At 43.6% G+C, this 18851-nt stretch overlaps 1 protein-coding gene across 1 annotated transcript in view; it reads left to right on the forward strand.

Annotated features, from left to right (window-relative positions):
• Positions 1–838: 838 nt before the first annotated feature.
• Positions 839–18851, forward strand: part of LOC124775089 (isocitrate dehydrogenase [NADP], mitochondrial-like) — a 119805-nt gene continuing 101792 nt past the window's right edge. The window contains exon 1 of the mRNA XM_047249899.1: positions 839–1027. Coding sequence (XP_047105855.1) covers positions 928–1027 — 100 coding nt within the window. The 5' untranslated portion in view covers positions 839–927. The remainder of the gene's footprint in view (positions 1028–18851) is intronic.

Here is an 18851-nt window from a genome sequence, read left to right on the forward strand (position 1 = left end):
CCAGTTAAATATGGCGTCTGGAAAACAGCTGATCAAGTTTCTGATGCAGTCAATACAATCGTTATTTCTCTTCACTTGGACGTCACAGGTGGAGTTTCATGCTCAGTCTAATATTTCTACTTCTCCTTCACTGCACAATATACCCATATTAACCGAATATTCTGAAGACAACTTGACAAACCAACCACGTTTCAGAATCGGTTGCGTTTACATGGGAGCGAAAATCTATTTAAAACCAGCAACTAGAAGCAGATTTCCAGAATCGATTTTGAAGTGTTTATATGGCCACCCAAAGCGGTATTGGGAAATCGGTTTACGAATTCCGGTTTTGAGAGCCCCGTGTAAACGGGGTGATGGACGTTATTGTCTCAGCAACATTGTACCAATTATTCTGACAGATGTTTGTTGCTCGTTTCTGCCGGCATTGTTATTAGCAGAGCACTGATCGCTTTTCCCATTTTCTCTAAGAAAGCGATGTTTCAAACCAGTGCAAATTTTACGAAAAAAATATTCACTTTTTAAACAGTTTATTTAAAAACGAAAACTTTTGGGCACTGCTCGTGTGGCTAATTGATATTTCTGTTTTTTGCTCCGTTATTACTAAAAAATAAAATCACCTGTTATAACCGAGACCAAACGAGTACCTTAAAATACCGGTTACTTGGAACTAAAATACCGCTATCGTTTCTCCTGTCCCTACTGTGCAGTGCCCACTGCGCTATGCAACCGAATAGCGCGGTGCTATCCGCGCTGCCACCGGCCCGCTTCTCTTTAACGGCGAAAGTTGGCAGCATTTCCACTTGCCAGTTGCCGCCATCCGCCTGCAGGGTTCGCGCACGTCAGGGGCTCCGATATTACCGGCAGCGGCAGTCGATAACGAACCATTCCTACTGTGCCGTATAGTGTGCGTTCAAAGCAAGTGGCGGTATGTCTTCCACCATCTCCAAGCTGTCCAGGGCCGTGAGCCTGCTCTCGCCGAAATCGCCCAGTTTCGCCGCACCCGTCTACATCAAGCACCAGCGAAACTGTGAGTACACTATTTGTCGTATAAAACCTTGCAAGTAAACAGCTTCTAACGGAGCCCTCTTCTCACACGTGTTTCATCTGCGTGCGACGAGAAAGAGCATTTGTTTGTCAACACACGGCTGTATACAACAGAGAAACAGATAACGTTTGTTGTGTGAACTTCGTTTTTTTGACTAGTAGCAATGTTGGTTTCGTTCAGAATTCACGGTGTCTTAAAAATTAATCACATTAGTACAGCCAGTGCGAGCTCAGTGATCAGCGTGCAATTGTAATTGTTTTGTTCTTACAATAATGTGCGGATATTAACAGTGTAGACCCTAGCAAGTACCTGCTGTACTTTGACCAAACTATTCTGCGAGCTCCCCTGCTAAATGCCAGTTGCGCCATGACCTACTACAGCTGCTCAAAGTAGACTGACACATGTATGCATAATACTTGCAGTCACTAGACGTTATATAATTTTGTGTGTGTGTGTGTGTGTGTGTGTGTGTTGGGGGGGGGGGTAGGTTTTACAGCCTAGACACCTGTAATCCCATGTGTCCAGACAGACGGAATCGGGCATCGCTACTTACCACGTGAGTTTCGGAAGAAAAAAGAAGGCCCAGTAATTAATTTCTGTTCGAGATACCTATCTCTGACAAGAGATAAATCTGCCGTTCTTTGGTAATAATGCTTGAAACTATTCGGTTAACTTCAGCGTATTTTGGCCGTGAAAACAGCCACTGTAACATTTGAAATCGTGAAAGTATGCGCGTGCTGTACTTGTGGCCCTTGCGCATGCGCGTTTTTGCTGGAGCCACCAGAAGATTGTGCTAGGCTTTCTTAATGAAATACTCGACTTTACGTGAGGTCGTGGTCGTGAGAGACTCTCATGAAGTACAGTAAGGATTTTCGCAAAAGACTAGCGACTGCTGATGTAGCACATCGTTTCGCTCTCTGGAATGCCTCACAGTAATCTCTGTAGAAAGGGTACTTAATATCTAGTGACGTTTGAGTGCAATGTATAAAAAATCATGACGGCGAGAATGCCCACTGGAGTCACTTAACCGTGACGGCGAGAATATCAACTGCAGCCATTTAATTTCATCAAAAACAAAAAAAAAGTGAGAAAAAGTGCTATTTTGTTGTAACTGGTTTCGGGCATGAACCCATCTTCGGACTGGCTGATATGTTACAGTGCTTAAACACTTTTCTGCGACGTATGTGGTAGGTGTCGAGTGCAAAGTCCTGTCCTATCACCCAGATCTAGGTTTCCTGTAGTTTCCTTAGACCCCCTCAGCCAAATGACAGGGTGGTTCGCGATGAAAGGGATGAAAGGCTGATTTTCGCCCTACTCCTCTGAGTACGAATTAGTCTCTAATGATCTCATCGTCGACACACGCTAAACCTTAGTCTTGCTTCCTATTTGGAATTATCTCAAAAATTGGAGATTGACGATAGTATGATAATTCCAGTCTTCACATTGTTGGTTTCGGCAATTATTCGTCCTCTTCAGATGTGATTAATGCTCTAACAGGTTCGTTATGATAAATAACAATTCAAAGTGCATAATCAGGACTTCTACATATCTGGATGAAGGTTTCAGTGGATTAATCACATCTAAAGGTGGCACTGAACTGCCGGAACCGGTAATGTAAGAACCGTAATTATTTAACTAAATTATTGTATAAACATTTATAAAGTCGCGTACTTCTGTTTGGCAATATGTCATTTCTTAAAAAAATTAGCAAGCATTATGCTCCATTGATCGCTGGCATTGAAAACTAGGAGTAATTCGTTTACTACAAAAATGAATAGGCCTATACAATTTATAGCCCTAAAATTGTATTTATTATGTGGCGGAACTGAGAGCTGGGACTATCACTTATAAAAGCGGAATCTCTTGGACTAAATTGAAAACGTAAATATTACAAGCTGTGTTTTTACACACGCGAGCTGCCGTTTTACACAAAACAATATTCCCCGCATACTGAGGAATTGTAATTCCTTTAGATTTACGGTAACTGAAGGACACTGAAGTGATGTTGTGGTTCGTTTCCTTTAGGAACGTTGTAAATGTGAATAGCGTAGTTAGAATTGAGCCAAAGGATGTACCCGTTGCTGATTGTGCTTCCCCCTTTGTGGCCTTCCGGTGATAAGTTGAATATCTCTGTTGGGGATTCCCCAGTACGGAAATGACCTCCTATCTTTGGCTGTACCGAAGTGCGGAATTTTAGGAAACTAACAACGGAGAGTGATTACAATATTAAGAGTGCAACAAGCACTATGATTCTTGATATTATGGTGTCCCGAGAATTGAGCACAGCACTGCCTGCATTAAGTGCAAACACCAGTTACAGTATCACGGTTTCTAACTGTTCCAGAGTTATAACAAGGGATACCGTTCAATCGTTTTCGTTTAAATACCCCAAAAATTCAATTGAAAGAACGAGCATTCTATGTTTAACTGACGGAAGGGAGTGCAGGAAACCTTATAGTTTGGTTCAGCCCTTAACGAACCGAGTGTATGTAGCCTGTAAAACATAGCGGTCACTTAGTTCGTGAAACCAGCATTTACTCAGAACCATTATTGCCTGTCTCATACGTACGCTGACAGATGGTGTTAGTGGATAGAGGACGAATTTAGATCGTAACAGGGCGCAACGTAAAAGTCTGGTTTCCACCTTCCAGCGTCCTGGATTCAATGCATAGAAACTAATGATGATTAAGAATGAAACATGTCACAGTGTTCTCTCAGTATTTACCCCCCTGACGTCAGCTAGAATTGAAATCTAGAAAACGCTTAATCAGCTGAGAAACAGTATAGGCAATTTAAAGAAAACATCCTTACTAAGAAGATCAGCTGGACAGTAGAACGTAAGATATCACCACCACTGCCCCAACCATTGCAGTCAGCCACTTTCATTGCTGGACAAAACTGTGCTCTAGACTCCTACATGAGTGCCAATGATCAGCCATTAATATTAAAGTTGTTTCTGTATGTCTTCTACCAACCATCCATTACGCTGTCGACCCGGTCTTAATTTCTTGGAATTCAACAAGGAAGTTCCTTGATCCATCCACTTATTCTGCCCTTTTTCATTTCATTTTCATTACTCGTTATTGCACTCCAGTCTGTCCCAAATCATTATCAGATTCTCACTGGTCTTTCCCTACCTTGTTTTTTTGTTTTTATTTTATTTTATTTCATTTCATTTCCTCGTCTTCACTAGTTCTGCATACCTAACGACTTTGACACCGACAAAATGGGGATTGTTGGACTAGTCTTCCTCCGTCGCTACAATGTCTTGTTATAAAGAAGCTACCACTGCAGTAGGTTTTCCAATTAGTCAGTTCCTGCTGTATGGTTTTGCTTAAGAGACAGGTCCTTCTCCCGACCGGGATCCTTTGCTTTCAGATATTTGGCCAACGGCCATCTGTCCGATGAAGCATAAAACGTGATCCATCTGTCAGACCGCAGTGTACATACAGTTGCGGCATTGGCGTGCAAATTCCAGCCTTCATCGCCTATGAACAGCTGTCAGCAAGGGTGCATGCACGAAGCGTTTGGTGCGGAGCCCCATACGCAGCAACGTTCGCTGATGGCCATTGAGTAAACACTGTTGGTAGCCCCCGTGCACGGTATACTTAAACCACGGCAACACACGAACAGTTCACGAACTTGGCCGTTTCGGAAATGGTTCCATCCTTGGCCCTTAAGCCAATGCCCCCGCGACTGTTTATTCACGCTCCTTTGCTAGTGCTGCCATCTGCCGTCAGTGACCGCTTATTTCACGTTAACTCTGAACTTAGGTAGTGGTCACATTAATATGAGGCGACCGTGTATGACGGATAGTGAATATTCCTTCAGTATCTTTGTTAGGGCGCTATCACAAGTTTCGTAAGCATAGCACAGTGTTTCACATTACGAAAGAATGACTGATAAGGCTTCCAGGCTGGTGCAAGCCTTTCGATTGGACGCCACATTATTCAAATGGTTCAAATGGCTATAAGCACTATGGGACTTAACATCTGAGGGCATCAGTCATCTAGACTTAGAACTACTTAAACCTAACTAACCTAAGGACAGCACACGCATCCATGCCCGAGGCCGGATTCGAACCTGAGCGGTTCCGGACTGAAGCGCCTAGAACCGCTCGACACATTGTCTTGCGTGTCAGTGCCGCGGTGTAATAATTCAATCAATTAGCGCAACAAGTGTCAGTGGGCCCAAATGGGCTCCATTCCCGAGCTTCACAACTCATTGACATGGGAGATGGTCGCGGGCAATCAAGCGTTGGCATTTATGTGTCGGTTGTCAGGAATCCGAAAACCATAGGAAAGTTTGTCGAATATTGCTTTTAACTAATGGTTTCCTTCATCTTTTATACAGGGTGATTCAAAAAGAATACCACAACTTTAGGAATTTAAAACTCTGCAACGACAAAAGGCAGAGCTAAGCACTATCTGTCGGCGAATTAAGGGAGCTATAAAGTTTCATTTAGTTGTACATTTGTTCGCCATTTCAGCCAATAAAGTTTTTGGTCCCTTTTTCTTCGAAGGTGCTACTGTAACTGGACTACAGTATCTGGAGATGTTAGAGAATTGGCTGTTCCCTCAGCTCGAACAAGAAGCACAACAATTCATATTTCAGCAGGATGGAGCGCCACCACATTGGCACTTATCTGTCCGTAACTACCTGAACGTCAACTACCCGAGGCGATGGATCGGCCGCCAGGCAGCCCGTGACAGAGCACGTCATCACTGGCCTCCAAGAAGCCCTGATCTTACCCCCTGCGATTTTTTTCTTATGGAGGTATGTTAAAGATATGGTGTTTCGGCCACCTCTCCCAGCCACCATTGATGATTTGAAACGAGAAATAACAGCAGCTATCCAAACTGTTCCGCCTGATATGCTACAGAGTGTGTGGAACGAGTTGGAGTATCGGGTTGATATTGCTCGTGTGTCTGGAGGGGGCCATATTGAACATCTCTGAACTTGTTTTTGAGTGAAAAAAAACCTTTTTAAATACTCTTTGTAATGATGTATAACAGAAGGTTATATTATGTTTCTTTCATTAAATACACATTTTTAAAGTTGTATTCTTTTTGAATCACCCTGTATTTTTTCTGGAAGTTTTTCAGGCAATTCTACGTCAATTGCATTCATAGTCGTTGACCGCTTGCCGACCGTGGGAAACAATTTAGGTCATGAAGAATTTTGCTTGTGACCTGTTAATCTTGACAGAGAGGTTCCTCGAATTTGGAACTAGAGCGTCTGCATACTTCTTGTTGAACATAAATCCATTCGGGTGGTTATACAGGTAGTACTAGTGAGTAAGCAATCTACGAGACTTGTTTTAACGCAGCTGTCAGTTGCTTACGTCACTGTTTCAAGTAAATGCTGAGGAAAAATTTGAATACAAATAAAAGTATCACATAAAAACGCCCGCTTTGTGATGCTGTTAGAAACAAATTTTCTGGTTCATTAGCATAATATTCTTGAAAAGAAGTTACAAGAGGAATATAAACAAAACTATAACAGAATTTAAGCGAATCAAATGCTGTGATGCTGAGGCAATTAGATTAGGAAATAAAACACAGAAAGCAGTTGCTATTTAGGCAACAATGAAACTGACGATGGCCGAAGTAAAGAGAATGTAAAATGCAGCCTAACAATAGCAAGAAAAGTGTTTCTGAAAAAAGAAAGAGAAACCTGCCAGCATCGATTATAGATTTAAATGTTAGGAAGTCTTTTCTGAAGGTATTTGTGTCTGGAGTGCGGCCTTGTGCGGAAGAGAGAACTAGACGTTAAGCAGTTCAGACAAGTTGAGAATAGAAACTTGAAACATGGTACTGCAGAAGAATCCTGAAGATTGTATGGGTAGGTCGGGTAACTAACGAGAAACTTCTGAGCCTATTTGGGGTGAAAGACAATTTATGGCGTGAAGGAATCGTCAACTCGGTAATGGAGCGAAGTGTGGGGGACAATATTGGACAGGTCTAGGCAAGGCTGGGATTAAAATTCGGGGTGGAAGGATATCAGTAGAAAGATTCGCAGATGACATTTCTGTCCTCTTTGAAAGTGAAAAAGAATTACAGGATTTATTGAATGGCATGAACAGAATATGGATTGAGAGTAAACCGAAGAAAGATGTAAGTAATAAGAAGTAATAGAAACGGGAACAGTGAGGTTTCATAACTGGTGATCACGTAGTAAATGAAGTTAATGATTTCTGGTTCCTAGACAGTAAAATAACACTTGACGGACGGGGCAAGGAGGACATAAAAAGCAGACTATCCCTGGCAAAAAGGGCATTCCTTACCAAGAGAAGTGTATTAGTATCAAACATAGGTCTTAATTTGAGGAAGAAACTTCTGAGAATGTATTCGGAGCACAGCATTGTGTGGTAGTGAAACAAAGACTGTGGGAAAATTGGAACAGAAGAGGATCGAAGCGTTTGAGATGTTATGCTGCAGAAGAACGTTGAAAATCGGGTGGATCGATAAGGTAAGGAATCAGTAGGTTCTCCGCAAAAACGGCAAGGAGAGGAGTATATGGAAAACGTCGTGGAATAACTTCCATTGTACTAGAGGGAGGTGTAGAGTGTAAAAACCGAAGAGGAAGAGAGAGACTTCAGTACATCCAGCAAATAATTGAGGACGTACGTTGCAGTTGCTACTCTGGGATGAAAGGTTGGCACAGGAGAGAAATTTGTGGCGGATGGCATCAAACCTGTCAGAAGACTGAAGCCTCAAAGTTAACAGATATGATGACGCTTGCACAGAATGGAGGGGAAAACTACATTAAACCAGATTTTGCACTGAAGACCACAAAGTGGTTGACTAGCAGTCCGTTCGTTTGGCTTCACAACGCCTATCTTTAAAACGCCGGAAGTATTGGGAAGTCACTCGCTCTCGGTGTTTCCTTCCGCCATTACAAAGCTGTTGATATACCTTCTCCCGTTCCCCCTTGCCAGCGCCCATCTTTCATTCGCTCCCCCTTCGCTGGCCAGCGTGGCATCGTTGTAAAAGAGCCAGGTCGTGTCGGGGGGAGGGGAGGGGGCTGCCCTTGCAGTCGGCTGCACGTGCTGCAGCTGTTCCGCCTACGTTGCCGAACGAACGAACGACCCGAGGCAGAGCGGATCACAGCCAGGGACGCCTGGCGCTCGCAGATAGCGGTTTCTGCTCCGTAGGGCACGTTCGTCGCACTTGGCGCGTTCGGCTGCGCGAAACTTCCCAGCGAAGCGTGGCGCGCTGCTGGGTGATTCGGCATGATGATGACGCGCAAACGGCCTCGCAGACGCGCCTCGTCGGCCCCTAATAAAACCTCGTAAAGGCCACTTAACTGATCTCCGTCTCACGTTTCAGCCACAAGGGCCCTGTTCCGCGAAGGAATTCGCTTGTTGTCCGTATCTTCCCAGCTGTACGGGAAAAGACATTCTCTCTCTCTCTCTCTCTCTCTCTCTCTCTCTCTCTCTCTCTCTCTCTCGCGTGTAGTGGGAATCTCGTGGCTAAAGCCGTGTGACAATTAAAAGCAAGTGCGCCCTGTTACCGCAACAGGGCAAAACCGGAAAATGATCACGGAAAATTGTCTTCACTGATAGGTGCGACAGCTACTTTGCAAAACTCGTAGTTTTTTCCCGTTACAAGGAAGAAACCGCTCGCAGTAACGGTGGAGACGGTGGCGAAATGTGTTTGCAAAATATTTGTATTTAATTAGTCTGAAGGGAGAGAAAAGCTGCTTATTTTTCTTGATGACAAGAGAAGACAGAAGACATGCTGCAACTGGCCATTCATACACTGTGACATGTTTACTGCAATTAGAATTTACCGATCCAAAAAAGAAAAGTAATGGGACTCATAGGAAAATGTCCCTGTAAATGATAAATAACTTTTCAAAACCAGCCAGTCGAACAGACTATCTGTTGTAGGTATTTAGGCTGCGATATCTATTACAATAATGACAACGGTGAAATGATGTGGAACATGTAAACACAGTCTAAAAGGGAACTCGGATTTCATAAGTTGCTACTGTGCCTGTACTTTGTGCAAGCGAAAGGCGATAAATAATAATAAAAAACCTCATTATGAGGTGGTAGAAATGAAATTTCTTAGATCGTTCAGTTCTTCAATAAGGAACAAAGAAGTTAAAGAAAAGCTTAAAATTTTATGTATCAGTGATTTTTTTGTGGATTGTATGAGATGGGCGAAGAGCGTAGAAAGACTATAAATAGTGTGGGAAGTAGAATAAGAATAAGGAAAATAATAAGTTCAGTTGATCGAGACCTGGGAGTAACGGGAGCGGGTACTATGCTCCAAAATTCTTTGAAGAAGAAGAAGAAGAAGAAGAAAGAAAACCGAAGAAACTTTAAGTTGGTGGGTTATCTACCACAAAGAAAAAAAGCAACCAGTTCATGAGAAATACTCATCAGTTACTGTCGTCAACTCGAAGGATAGTTTGAAGCCTGCAGCGTTTACTAGCACGCAAGGGCCTATTAGATGGTATACCATTGCCTTCCTACGGCGACTTGCGCAACCGTTACCGGGGGGGGGGAAGTACAGGTAATGTGGATTTCGAAAAACATTGCAACTCGCCATTTTTTCCGTTAACAAAAACCGCCAGAAGTGAAAACTGGTACATAAAACTCCGGAGACCGGGAATCGAGCTTGAGACTTTTGAATCTACTGTCTGGAACTTTACCACAAAACACTAAGTCACACATTACGAGGAATACACTTAAATGTGAGGAGAGTTTGTCGCTCGAACTAGACCAGAGAGGTAGCAAAGAAACACCCAGTCGGAATATCTGAGCCCACGTTGATGAAATGTGGCGGTTGATAATAGTATTGAATGTATGGTAACAATGCTTAGTATAGCAACATAATGATGTTTGATGCTGCACATTGCCCGGCATTAAAATTTCAACACCAGTTTACGGGTCTTGCTGGGTACTTATCTAGAATAAGGTAGGAAACAACGAAATTATTGTGCATAAGGTATGCAAAATCATAGATGCTTTGGATGGCTCTAAGCACTATGGGACGTAACATCTGAGGTCATCAGTTCCCTAGACTCAGAACTGCTTAAACCTAAATAACCTAAGGACATCACACACATCAATGCCCGAGCCAGGATTCGAACCTGCGACCGTTGCAGCAGCGCGGTTCCGTACTGAAGCGCCTAGAACCGCTCGACCACAGCAGCCGGCTGCAAAATCATAGGAAGAATACAGTACATTAGTTGAGTGCTAAATTTAGTAGGCGAAAGCTGCCATATCTTGACAGGAACAAGAATTTCACACAACTGGGCTTTGAGTAGAACTAATCTTGGATTACTGACACGACTACGTCATTCAGTGCTGCTTCAACTCGTATTGGCTGGCGAGGGGTGTCGTGGCAATCTTTCGGCGACCCGTGGCCGAATTATTATTTTTTATTTCCAGTGGCTGGGAGATCTGGGGAACATACTGGCCAGAGCAGAAGTGGAACACCCGCTGTATCGAGGCAGGTCAGTACGGCACGGGCGGGATGTGGTCTTGCGTTACCCTATTAAAGAAACTTCACAGGTACCTCGAAAATAGGGCATAACGAAGCCTAAGATCATCGTCTACGTGAACCAGAGGTGATCGCGTTAAGTTCTCAATCGCACCCCATACAATCACGCTAGATACTGGGCTCATGTGTCTATGACGAAAGTAATCTGATAGCTTTCGTTCCTCTCGGAGCCTCCGCACGCCGATGCGACCATAGTGATGATGTTCGTGGAGCCGAGACCCTTCAGAAAGCCGTCGTGGTGCTTTTCCTGTGCCCAGTATTGTAGTGGGAGGCACCACTGTCGAAGCAACGCTCTCCTGCAGCAGCAAGGAAAGCGCCAACAGTGATCTGCTCAGAGTCCATTTTCTGATTCAAGGCACGACATGCACAGCCGAGAGAGCAATATACCTGTCCTTCAGGCGCTAATCGCGTCTTTCCGTTGAGATTCTGCATGGCTTTGATTGCCTTCCTGAACTCGTAGATTCCATGTTCGCATGAAAGTCCTGACATGCCGACGTAGCAGTATAGCAGAACGATAAACCGTACTGCTGATAGGTTGAGATCCTGCCGCTGTCGGATTCCGATATATAAGCCCCTATATACACTACTGTTCAAAATTGAAGCAACAAACGGAAATTTTGCAAGGTTGCGTGTATGAACACAGCAAAACAGGTGATACCATAGTTGAAACTATGTAGAGAATACAGAAAGTAAACAAGTACAACATGCATAACGGTAGACATAAATGTTGAAAAAAAAAAAGTTAAAATGTGTGTGAAATCATATGGGACTTAACTGCTAAGGTCATCAGTCCCTAAGCTGACGCACTACTTAACCTAAATTATCCTAAGGACAAACACACACACTCATGCCCGAGGGACGACTCGAACCTCTGCCGGGATCAGCCGCACAGTCCATGACTGCAGCGCCCAAGACCGCTCGGCTAATCCCGCGCGGCACATAATTGTTACTCGGTTTTTTTCAACTTAACAGATTTGCACACACATACCGACGACTGGTTAATGTGCTCACTATGGGGTGTGACCACCTCTGGCAGCACTACAGGCGTGACAACGTCGGGGTATGCTGTGAATGATGTCGTCATTCTCACGTTGAGGCAATAACGCCCATTCTTCCTGCAGAGGTGCTCGCAAGTCTTGGAGAGTGGTTGGTGGACGCTGACAGGATGCAACAAGTCTCTCCTAGTGCCTCACAGTCATGCTATATGGGATTCAAATGCTCTGAGGTGGAGCATTATCGCCCGTCAGTGCAAAGTCTGGGTCCACAATGGCTTGCACATGAGATCCGAAGATATCGACACGATACCTGACAGTTAAATCTTTCGATTCACCCGTACGGTTTCACGAAGAGCTGCTCGAGTGGTCAACGTAATCCGTGTCCACACCATTAGGGATCCTCCTCGATATCGGTCTTTTCGCATAATGTTTGGGTCCCGAAATCGTGTTCCACATTTCATCCAGATGCGAATCTGTCGAGAATCATTCTGCAGATCAGATCAGGACTCATCTTTGAAAGGAACATTGGCCCACTGTCCGACCGTCCAGGAGGTATGTTCACGTCTCCACTCTAGACGTTCCCCTCTGTGAAGACGCGTCAGTGGTACGCATGCAGCAGGTCTCCGACAGTAAAGGTCACTTTGTTGAAGCTTCCTGTACACTGTCCAATGGGTGCTGCGAGGTCAGAGGTCAGAGGTCAGATGCCAGTTGCCGTGCATTACAAAGGCGGTACGTCGTGTCCTTACAGCCAAATAACGATGGATAGCTCTGAGCACTATGGGACTTAACAACTGAGGTCATCAGTCCCCTAACTAACCTAAGGACAACACACACGTCCACGCCCGAGGCAGGATTCGAACCTGCGACCGTAGCGGTTCCAGACTGTAACACCTAGAACCGATCGGCCACTCTGGCCGGCGCCAAATAACGGATCTCTCTCTCTCTCTCTCTCTCTCTCTCTCTCTCTCTCTCTCTCTCTGATGTGTTGGGGGTACAGTTTCGGGCTCTATAAACTGTCACCATATCCGAGAAACGACAGAACGATTCTCATTAAGCCATCGGGCCGCATCAGCTCAAAATGTTCAAATGTGTGTGAAATCTTATGGTACTTAACTGCTAAGGTCATCAGTCCCTAAGGTTACACACTACTTAACCTAAATTATCCTAACGACAAACACACATACCCATGCCCGAGGGAGGACTCGAACCTCCGCCGAGACCAGCCTCACAGTCCATGAATGCAGCGCCTGAGACCGTACGGCTAATCCCGCTCGCCCCACATCAGCTTTCGACTGCCCTGCTTCCATTCTTCCTATGGCCCTCCACCGCAGTGAGTCTGGCAGGCGTCTTCTCTGTGCCATACTGCACTGTCTGTGGCTGTGTACACTTTGATTGTGGATGTGGACGATACGGCAAACACTACCCCGTTTGGTAGGAGCGCTGACGTCATCGTTGGCATGATTGTCCGTTGACCAGAATGCCATATTCCGCGCAGGACACGATCATGTGGACATTTGTTGACAGTTTGTATAATTGTATCGTGAATTAGATACAGAGCTGGGAAATCGCGGTTTGTTGCTTTAATTTTGGACATCAATGTATTTGTAAGCACGAATTTTTAGAAGATGACGGGAAATGTTATATGCAGCACCAGTAATAAGGAAAAATGATTAGGATGTAGAGTCCCATCGACAGGGAAGCCTATTAAGCTATGGAAAAGGGTGGGGGAGTTATTCGTCCGTGACCTTTCCAAAGCTCCATTCCGGAGTTTGCGTTAAGCAACTGACACGGTGTCCCAAACCTTTTAGGGTCGAAATTATGCAGATAGAACCTACAGGGTGGTCAGAAACAGTCTGAAAAACTTGCAAGGGCGTTGCAGGGTAGGTTGTGCTGAAAAATAATTAAGAACAAATTCGATACGTTGCGCCGTTTGCGAGTTAATTAGCATTGAAGTTAGCCAATCAGGCCACTGCACGCACAAATTCGATCGGCCTTCCAGATAAAATTATATAATTATATCCATATAAGACAAATAGGCAGTTGTTCTCACAGCGTGCATGATAGCGCACGAAACTGCTCAGCGTCTGGCTCGAATTCGTTCCAAACAACCCGTTCCATGTCCTGTCGTAAAGCTCACTTGTTCAGTTTCAAAAAACAAAACTAAGAACACGTATGGCGGGCGGCTTGAATTTGCGCGCGCAACTGTCTGATTGGCTAATTTCAATGCCAACTACTACGGGAACGGTGCAAAGTATAGAATTCTTTCCCTACCAGTTATTTTTCAGGACAATCTACTCTGAAACATCCTTACAAACTTTTAAGACTGTTTCTGACCACCCTGTATATCACACTACTAGTTCCATATTGCCTGTATAATGGCTTTTAGGGGAGACTAAAAATTGATTTTCAATATTTTGCGTAGTTATTTACCGAATGTAAAAATTGAAAGCACTGTTACAAGCTACTCATCAAGAGATATTCTCTTTTATTAGAAGTTTAAAACACTGAGAAAAGTATTACAGTTTGAAACAGTGTGTTTGTTTCGAGGGAGCGTATCCAGGATTTGAGAATAAGATGAGTGTGCTTATCGACATCCAGCAAACTTTACACTTAATTTCAAACTTCTATCAAGCTATTCCTCGCTGATACCCCCCACAAATTGATGAAAAGAAAAAAAAAGTTGACATTCATCAACGCCTGTAAGCAGCTAATGGCCTGGATTTCATCGTAATTTTAAAAAAAGTTTATCGTTTACTGCATTTTCGCTGCTGATGCAGTAAAAATTCAGCCCCAGATATGATGTTTCAATTTACTAGCTCTTCATTACCGATTCTACTCGCAACACACTTTGCAGACAGCATCAACGTATTATACCACTGAATGTACCTGCGAAAGTATATAGTTGTACGACACATAATTCAGAAGATATGACGTCGTAAACACTGAGAGGCGTTAAAAACTAGCCTTTGATTAAAATGGAGGGCGAATTACCCAGACGTATTCATCTAGTGTTTCATATGGAAACATTTAGCGAATTCCAAAAAACCTTAAGCATAATTTAAATTTTTTTTTGCAAGCTTACTCGCGCATACATGCTTAACGTCAGATAGTAAACACATTAACTCATTTGTAATTTAACCAGACGTCTTAAACTGTTTTATACAAGAGAGTTCGGTTCTTTAGAGAATCAGTTTACTGGTAATATTCTAGCCTGGGCACTTCGAACCCTCCTGTGGTGTGTGAATGTGACGAATTCTACAGCGATCAAGAAACTACTGGCGGACATGCTAAATCGAGAACCTCCCTGGTTCTAAAATATTTGGTTCTAGCAATTGTTGCGCAACTCACTTTGCGGAAATTCCCCTCGCTCTGACTCGCATAAAAAAGGCGCACGTGTCTGATAGCCCATTTTCCTAGTGATAGCTGTATCTCGGCTGCTAATTTCCCCGCGAATGCGGGATACCCGTTGCGTAAGTGGTTTGTGCACACGTCATCTGTGACAGCTACACACTCACCAGATAACTGTTCCAAAGATATTACCCACAGAGAACTTTCCGCTCATTAACTGTATCAGATTTATCGTACACCGATTCTCCACTTATCGGTCGGCCTATAGGCTATTCGTCTGTCTCTTAATGATAATCTCGATGAATCAGTTATTGGTATCGGCATTTAAAAACTTAGTTTTTAGGAAGTATCATGCCCTGGAATAAATTTCTAAAATGTCAATCACCGTTGCATTTGCTATTGCACGGAACCGCACATAGGCTTGTCAGCTGTCGCTGACGGTACAGCATCAACTGACAGCATTGGCCCAATTACCACGTAAACATTGGTACGGGTGATATTTCACTGAAGAACTCCGATACTTGGGTTGCACGTGAGCACAAAACACTTTCTCTTACTGTGTCCCTCACCCGTCTGAAAGGGGTCTCCGTGTGGTGGAACATTTCTGCACTAAGGAATTGAGCATAATCTCTTTCAAGCAGCAATCATCGCTGCTCGTCTTGGTTAGATCCTAAGGTCAGCATTTTGAGATGGGTATCAGATGCAAGCGTCCATGTAGTTTTTCTGTGGCCACTTTTTCTTCGTTTTCGCGCATAAGCCTTTTTTTGCATTTTGTAACAAGCTATTAAGTCTGCAAACCGCCAAAAATGTAATTTTCATCTCCATTTACGTGACTACTCTGCTATAAACATCTAAATGTCTGGCAGAGGGTTTATCGAATCACCTTAAAGTTATTTCGCTACCGTTCCTCTCTAGAACAGAGCGCGGAAAAAACGAACTCTGATTTCTCGTATTTTATTACAAATGAGCGTTTCTTCCTGTGTAGGTGGGCACCAAAAAAGTTTTTGCATTCAGAGGCCTGTCTGTGTGTTGCTTTCAAGCGATTTCCCACGCTCGTTTAGGCAACATCGATAAATCGTCATTTAATCAACAGGCTAATAATGTAAACAGCTAAAGACAAGCTTAAGATTCAAAGAAAAACTGCGCCCTTCTTTTTTAGTAATTCTTTTTGTATTCAGGAATATCCAAGGAATGTTTGAGAAAGTGAATTCGGGTAAGCATCTGGAAGCAGATCGTTTATCCGCTATGTAACTATGCGATCTGTACTCTCTTGAAAAGTTGTCGTTTTCCTTCCTCCCTTAGTACTGTCGTAAGTTATTGTTTCATCTTCGGCCAGTCAAAGATATTGGACAGATATGCGTCTTGCTTGTGGTTTACTGGCGACGTATTCAAACAGTACGGTGCCTTGTTCCTGCCTAAGCGTACAGCATGGCGTTACTTCGCATCCTTTGCCTTTGCCGGGTATCGATTGTCTTCAGCGCCTTTTGAATTTTGCAGTAGACCCGCAGAGGCAGCGTTTCACAGGTAAACACTGCGTCTCCCGCAAATAGACCTACCTCTATCGACATTCGTGTTAATCTAAATGATTTACTTACGCTGTGGATAAACGTAGTCTGCTTCTCTTGATCTCCAACAGTGTAGTCACTCGTTACGTAGAGATATCCTTGAGCGAAACATATTTATTAAAATAGTTCACGTTGGCATCCTTCCTGTGTGAACAGAGTTGACATTTACCATGGAAGTACAGCAAAGAAGTGTGGTTAAAAAAAAAAACCAGCAGAAGTGATTAAAACTATGTGTGATAGAGTATGCACAACAGCTAGATTAGTCACACGTTTTGTTTAATCGACATTAATCAGAAATGGAGAACAGAATTTACTCCAAGTCACCCCCACTAGCACATTATAAAACTATCAGATACGAGTTCGATCCCGAGAAATAATTGCCGCAGTGACAGATAGCTGGCGGATAGTCCACAGAATCGTGCCACGGGTTATCCGTGCAAGTGGGAATTAATATTGTTTGTGGCAAAAAGAATCTGCATCTTCATTCATACTACAAATTTCAAAAATATTTTGTGGAGTTCGTGCTGTTGTACAGCTTTAGTGAACGTCAAGAACTGTCATACACGGTACACGGTTCTAATGGTGTATTTTATTGCAGACGCTCGATTTCTTGGATCTGACCATCATCGGGTCCACTGTACCAAAGAACAGAAACGCTTATAAGAAGGTATATAAAGTCAGAGTACACAGCCGTTACGTGAAACAACAAAGGATACATCACAAGTGAGGTATTGATACTCGATGTACAAGATCGCCCTTCAATACTCTCATTATGAGGAAATTCAGTCACATTGCTGCTGTTTACATAAACGAATACTAGACTTTAACATCACACCTATATCGAGATGTTTAGAGGGGGACCGCTATCTTAGATGGGCAAGGAAAGGGGGTAGAAATTAGTCGACATTTCGTTGAATAACCTTCAGGGAATCCAGGGAAAACCTAAATTAGCACGGACAAGTGGCGTTCGAGAGCAGTACAATTCCTTAAAACCAATAAGCCCTCACACTCTGTATTTTCATTCATATCGCATATGAAAATGGACGTATATTAGTAGTGACTGTTAAGCTTTATAAATTTTGTTCTGTGGATATATAGTTCAGCGTCAGACTACCAATGCAAAGGTCTGAAATTAAAACCTCAGTAAGTCTTGTTTTTTTTTTTTCTGACACTTTTTCACCCTCCAACAATGGTTTGTTAAAGTGAAAAATGCCATGCTGAGACGTGACGGGATTTTTTCCACATTATGATGTACTGTACATAGGTCGTTTATAAATGGTTGGGGAACAAATTCAACACGGCGTAAAATGAACATGTTTTACTACAAAAGAAAATTCAGGACCTGAAGATGACAGCTAAGACTGTCGAAACCGGTTGTTTTGAATAAAAAATATTTTGTGCGGTCCGGGCTTTTGAGTCGTTTTGAACACCAGCAAGTATCGCTGATGGTCCGATTAGTTGTCGTCACCGTGGGCGTTGGCGCAGTGGTTAGCACACAGACTGGACTCGCTTTCGGGTGGACGACGGTTCAAACCCGCGTCCGGCCATCCTGATTTAGGTCTTCCATGATTTCCCTAACAGACAAATGCCAGGATGGTTCCTTTGAAAGGGCGCGGGTGGTTTCCTTCCCTAATCCGAGCTTGTGCTCCGTCTCTGATGACCTCGTTGTCGACGCGACGTTAAACATTAATCTTCTCCTCCTCCTCCTCCTCAGTATGCGTCATTTCTTGGGTCAACGTACGAACTTGTTTTGTTTATCGGAATCGGAAGTTTCCAACGTCGTCACAGGGGGTCTGAATTTCTCAATCTCCTTATCGTGCCTGATTAAACAACACTGCTACGTCCCTAAAGGCCACGGGATGACGTAGGAGCAAGTCAAGCGTTCCCCTGCTGTGGGCTCGGTATTGCGTAATATGAACACGTTCCGGATGTCACGTCGGAGACTTAACCCTTGAAAGTCGTCATTTCATAATCAGGCCCGCAGCAGTGATAGGTGTTTCAATTAAACTCAGCAGGGATAGATAACAGTCCATCAGAATTTCTAAAATTATTGGCGGAAGTGGCAACAAAACGAGTATTCACGTTGGGATGTAGACTGTAAGAGACTGGCGATCGGAAAAACGTCATCCTCACAACCCAGAAAATTGGAAGAGCCGACAAGTATGAGAATTATCGCACAATCAGTTTAATAGCTCAAGCAGCCAAGTTCCTGACAAAAATAACATACAGAAGAATGGAAAAAAATTGAAGACCTCTTTGGTGATGGTGATGGTGGTGGTGATGATGATGGTGATGACTTTGGCTTTACGAAATGTAAAGGCACCAGAGAGGCAACTGTGACGTTGCGGTTGATATTGGACGCAAGACTAAAGGAAAAATT

The sequence above is a fragment of the Schistocerca piceifrons genome, chromosome 2 (assembly GCF_021461385.2).
Source record: "Schistocerca piceifrons isolate TAMUIC-IGC-003096 chromosome 2, iqSchPice1.1, whole genome shotgun sequence".
Classification (NCBI taxonomy): Eukaryota; Metazoa; Arthropoda; class Insecta; order Orthoptera; family Acrididae; genus Schistocerca; species Schistocerca piceifrons.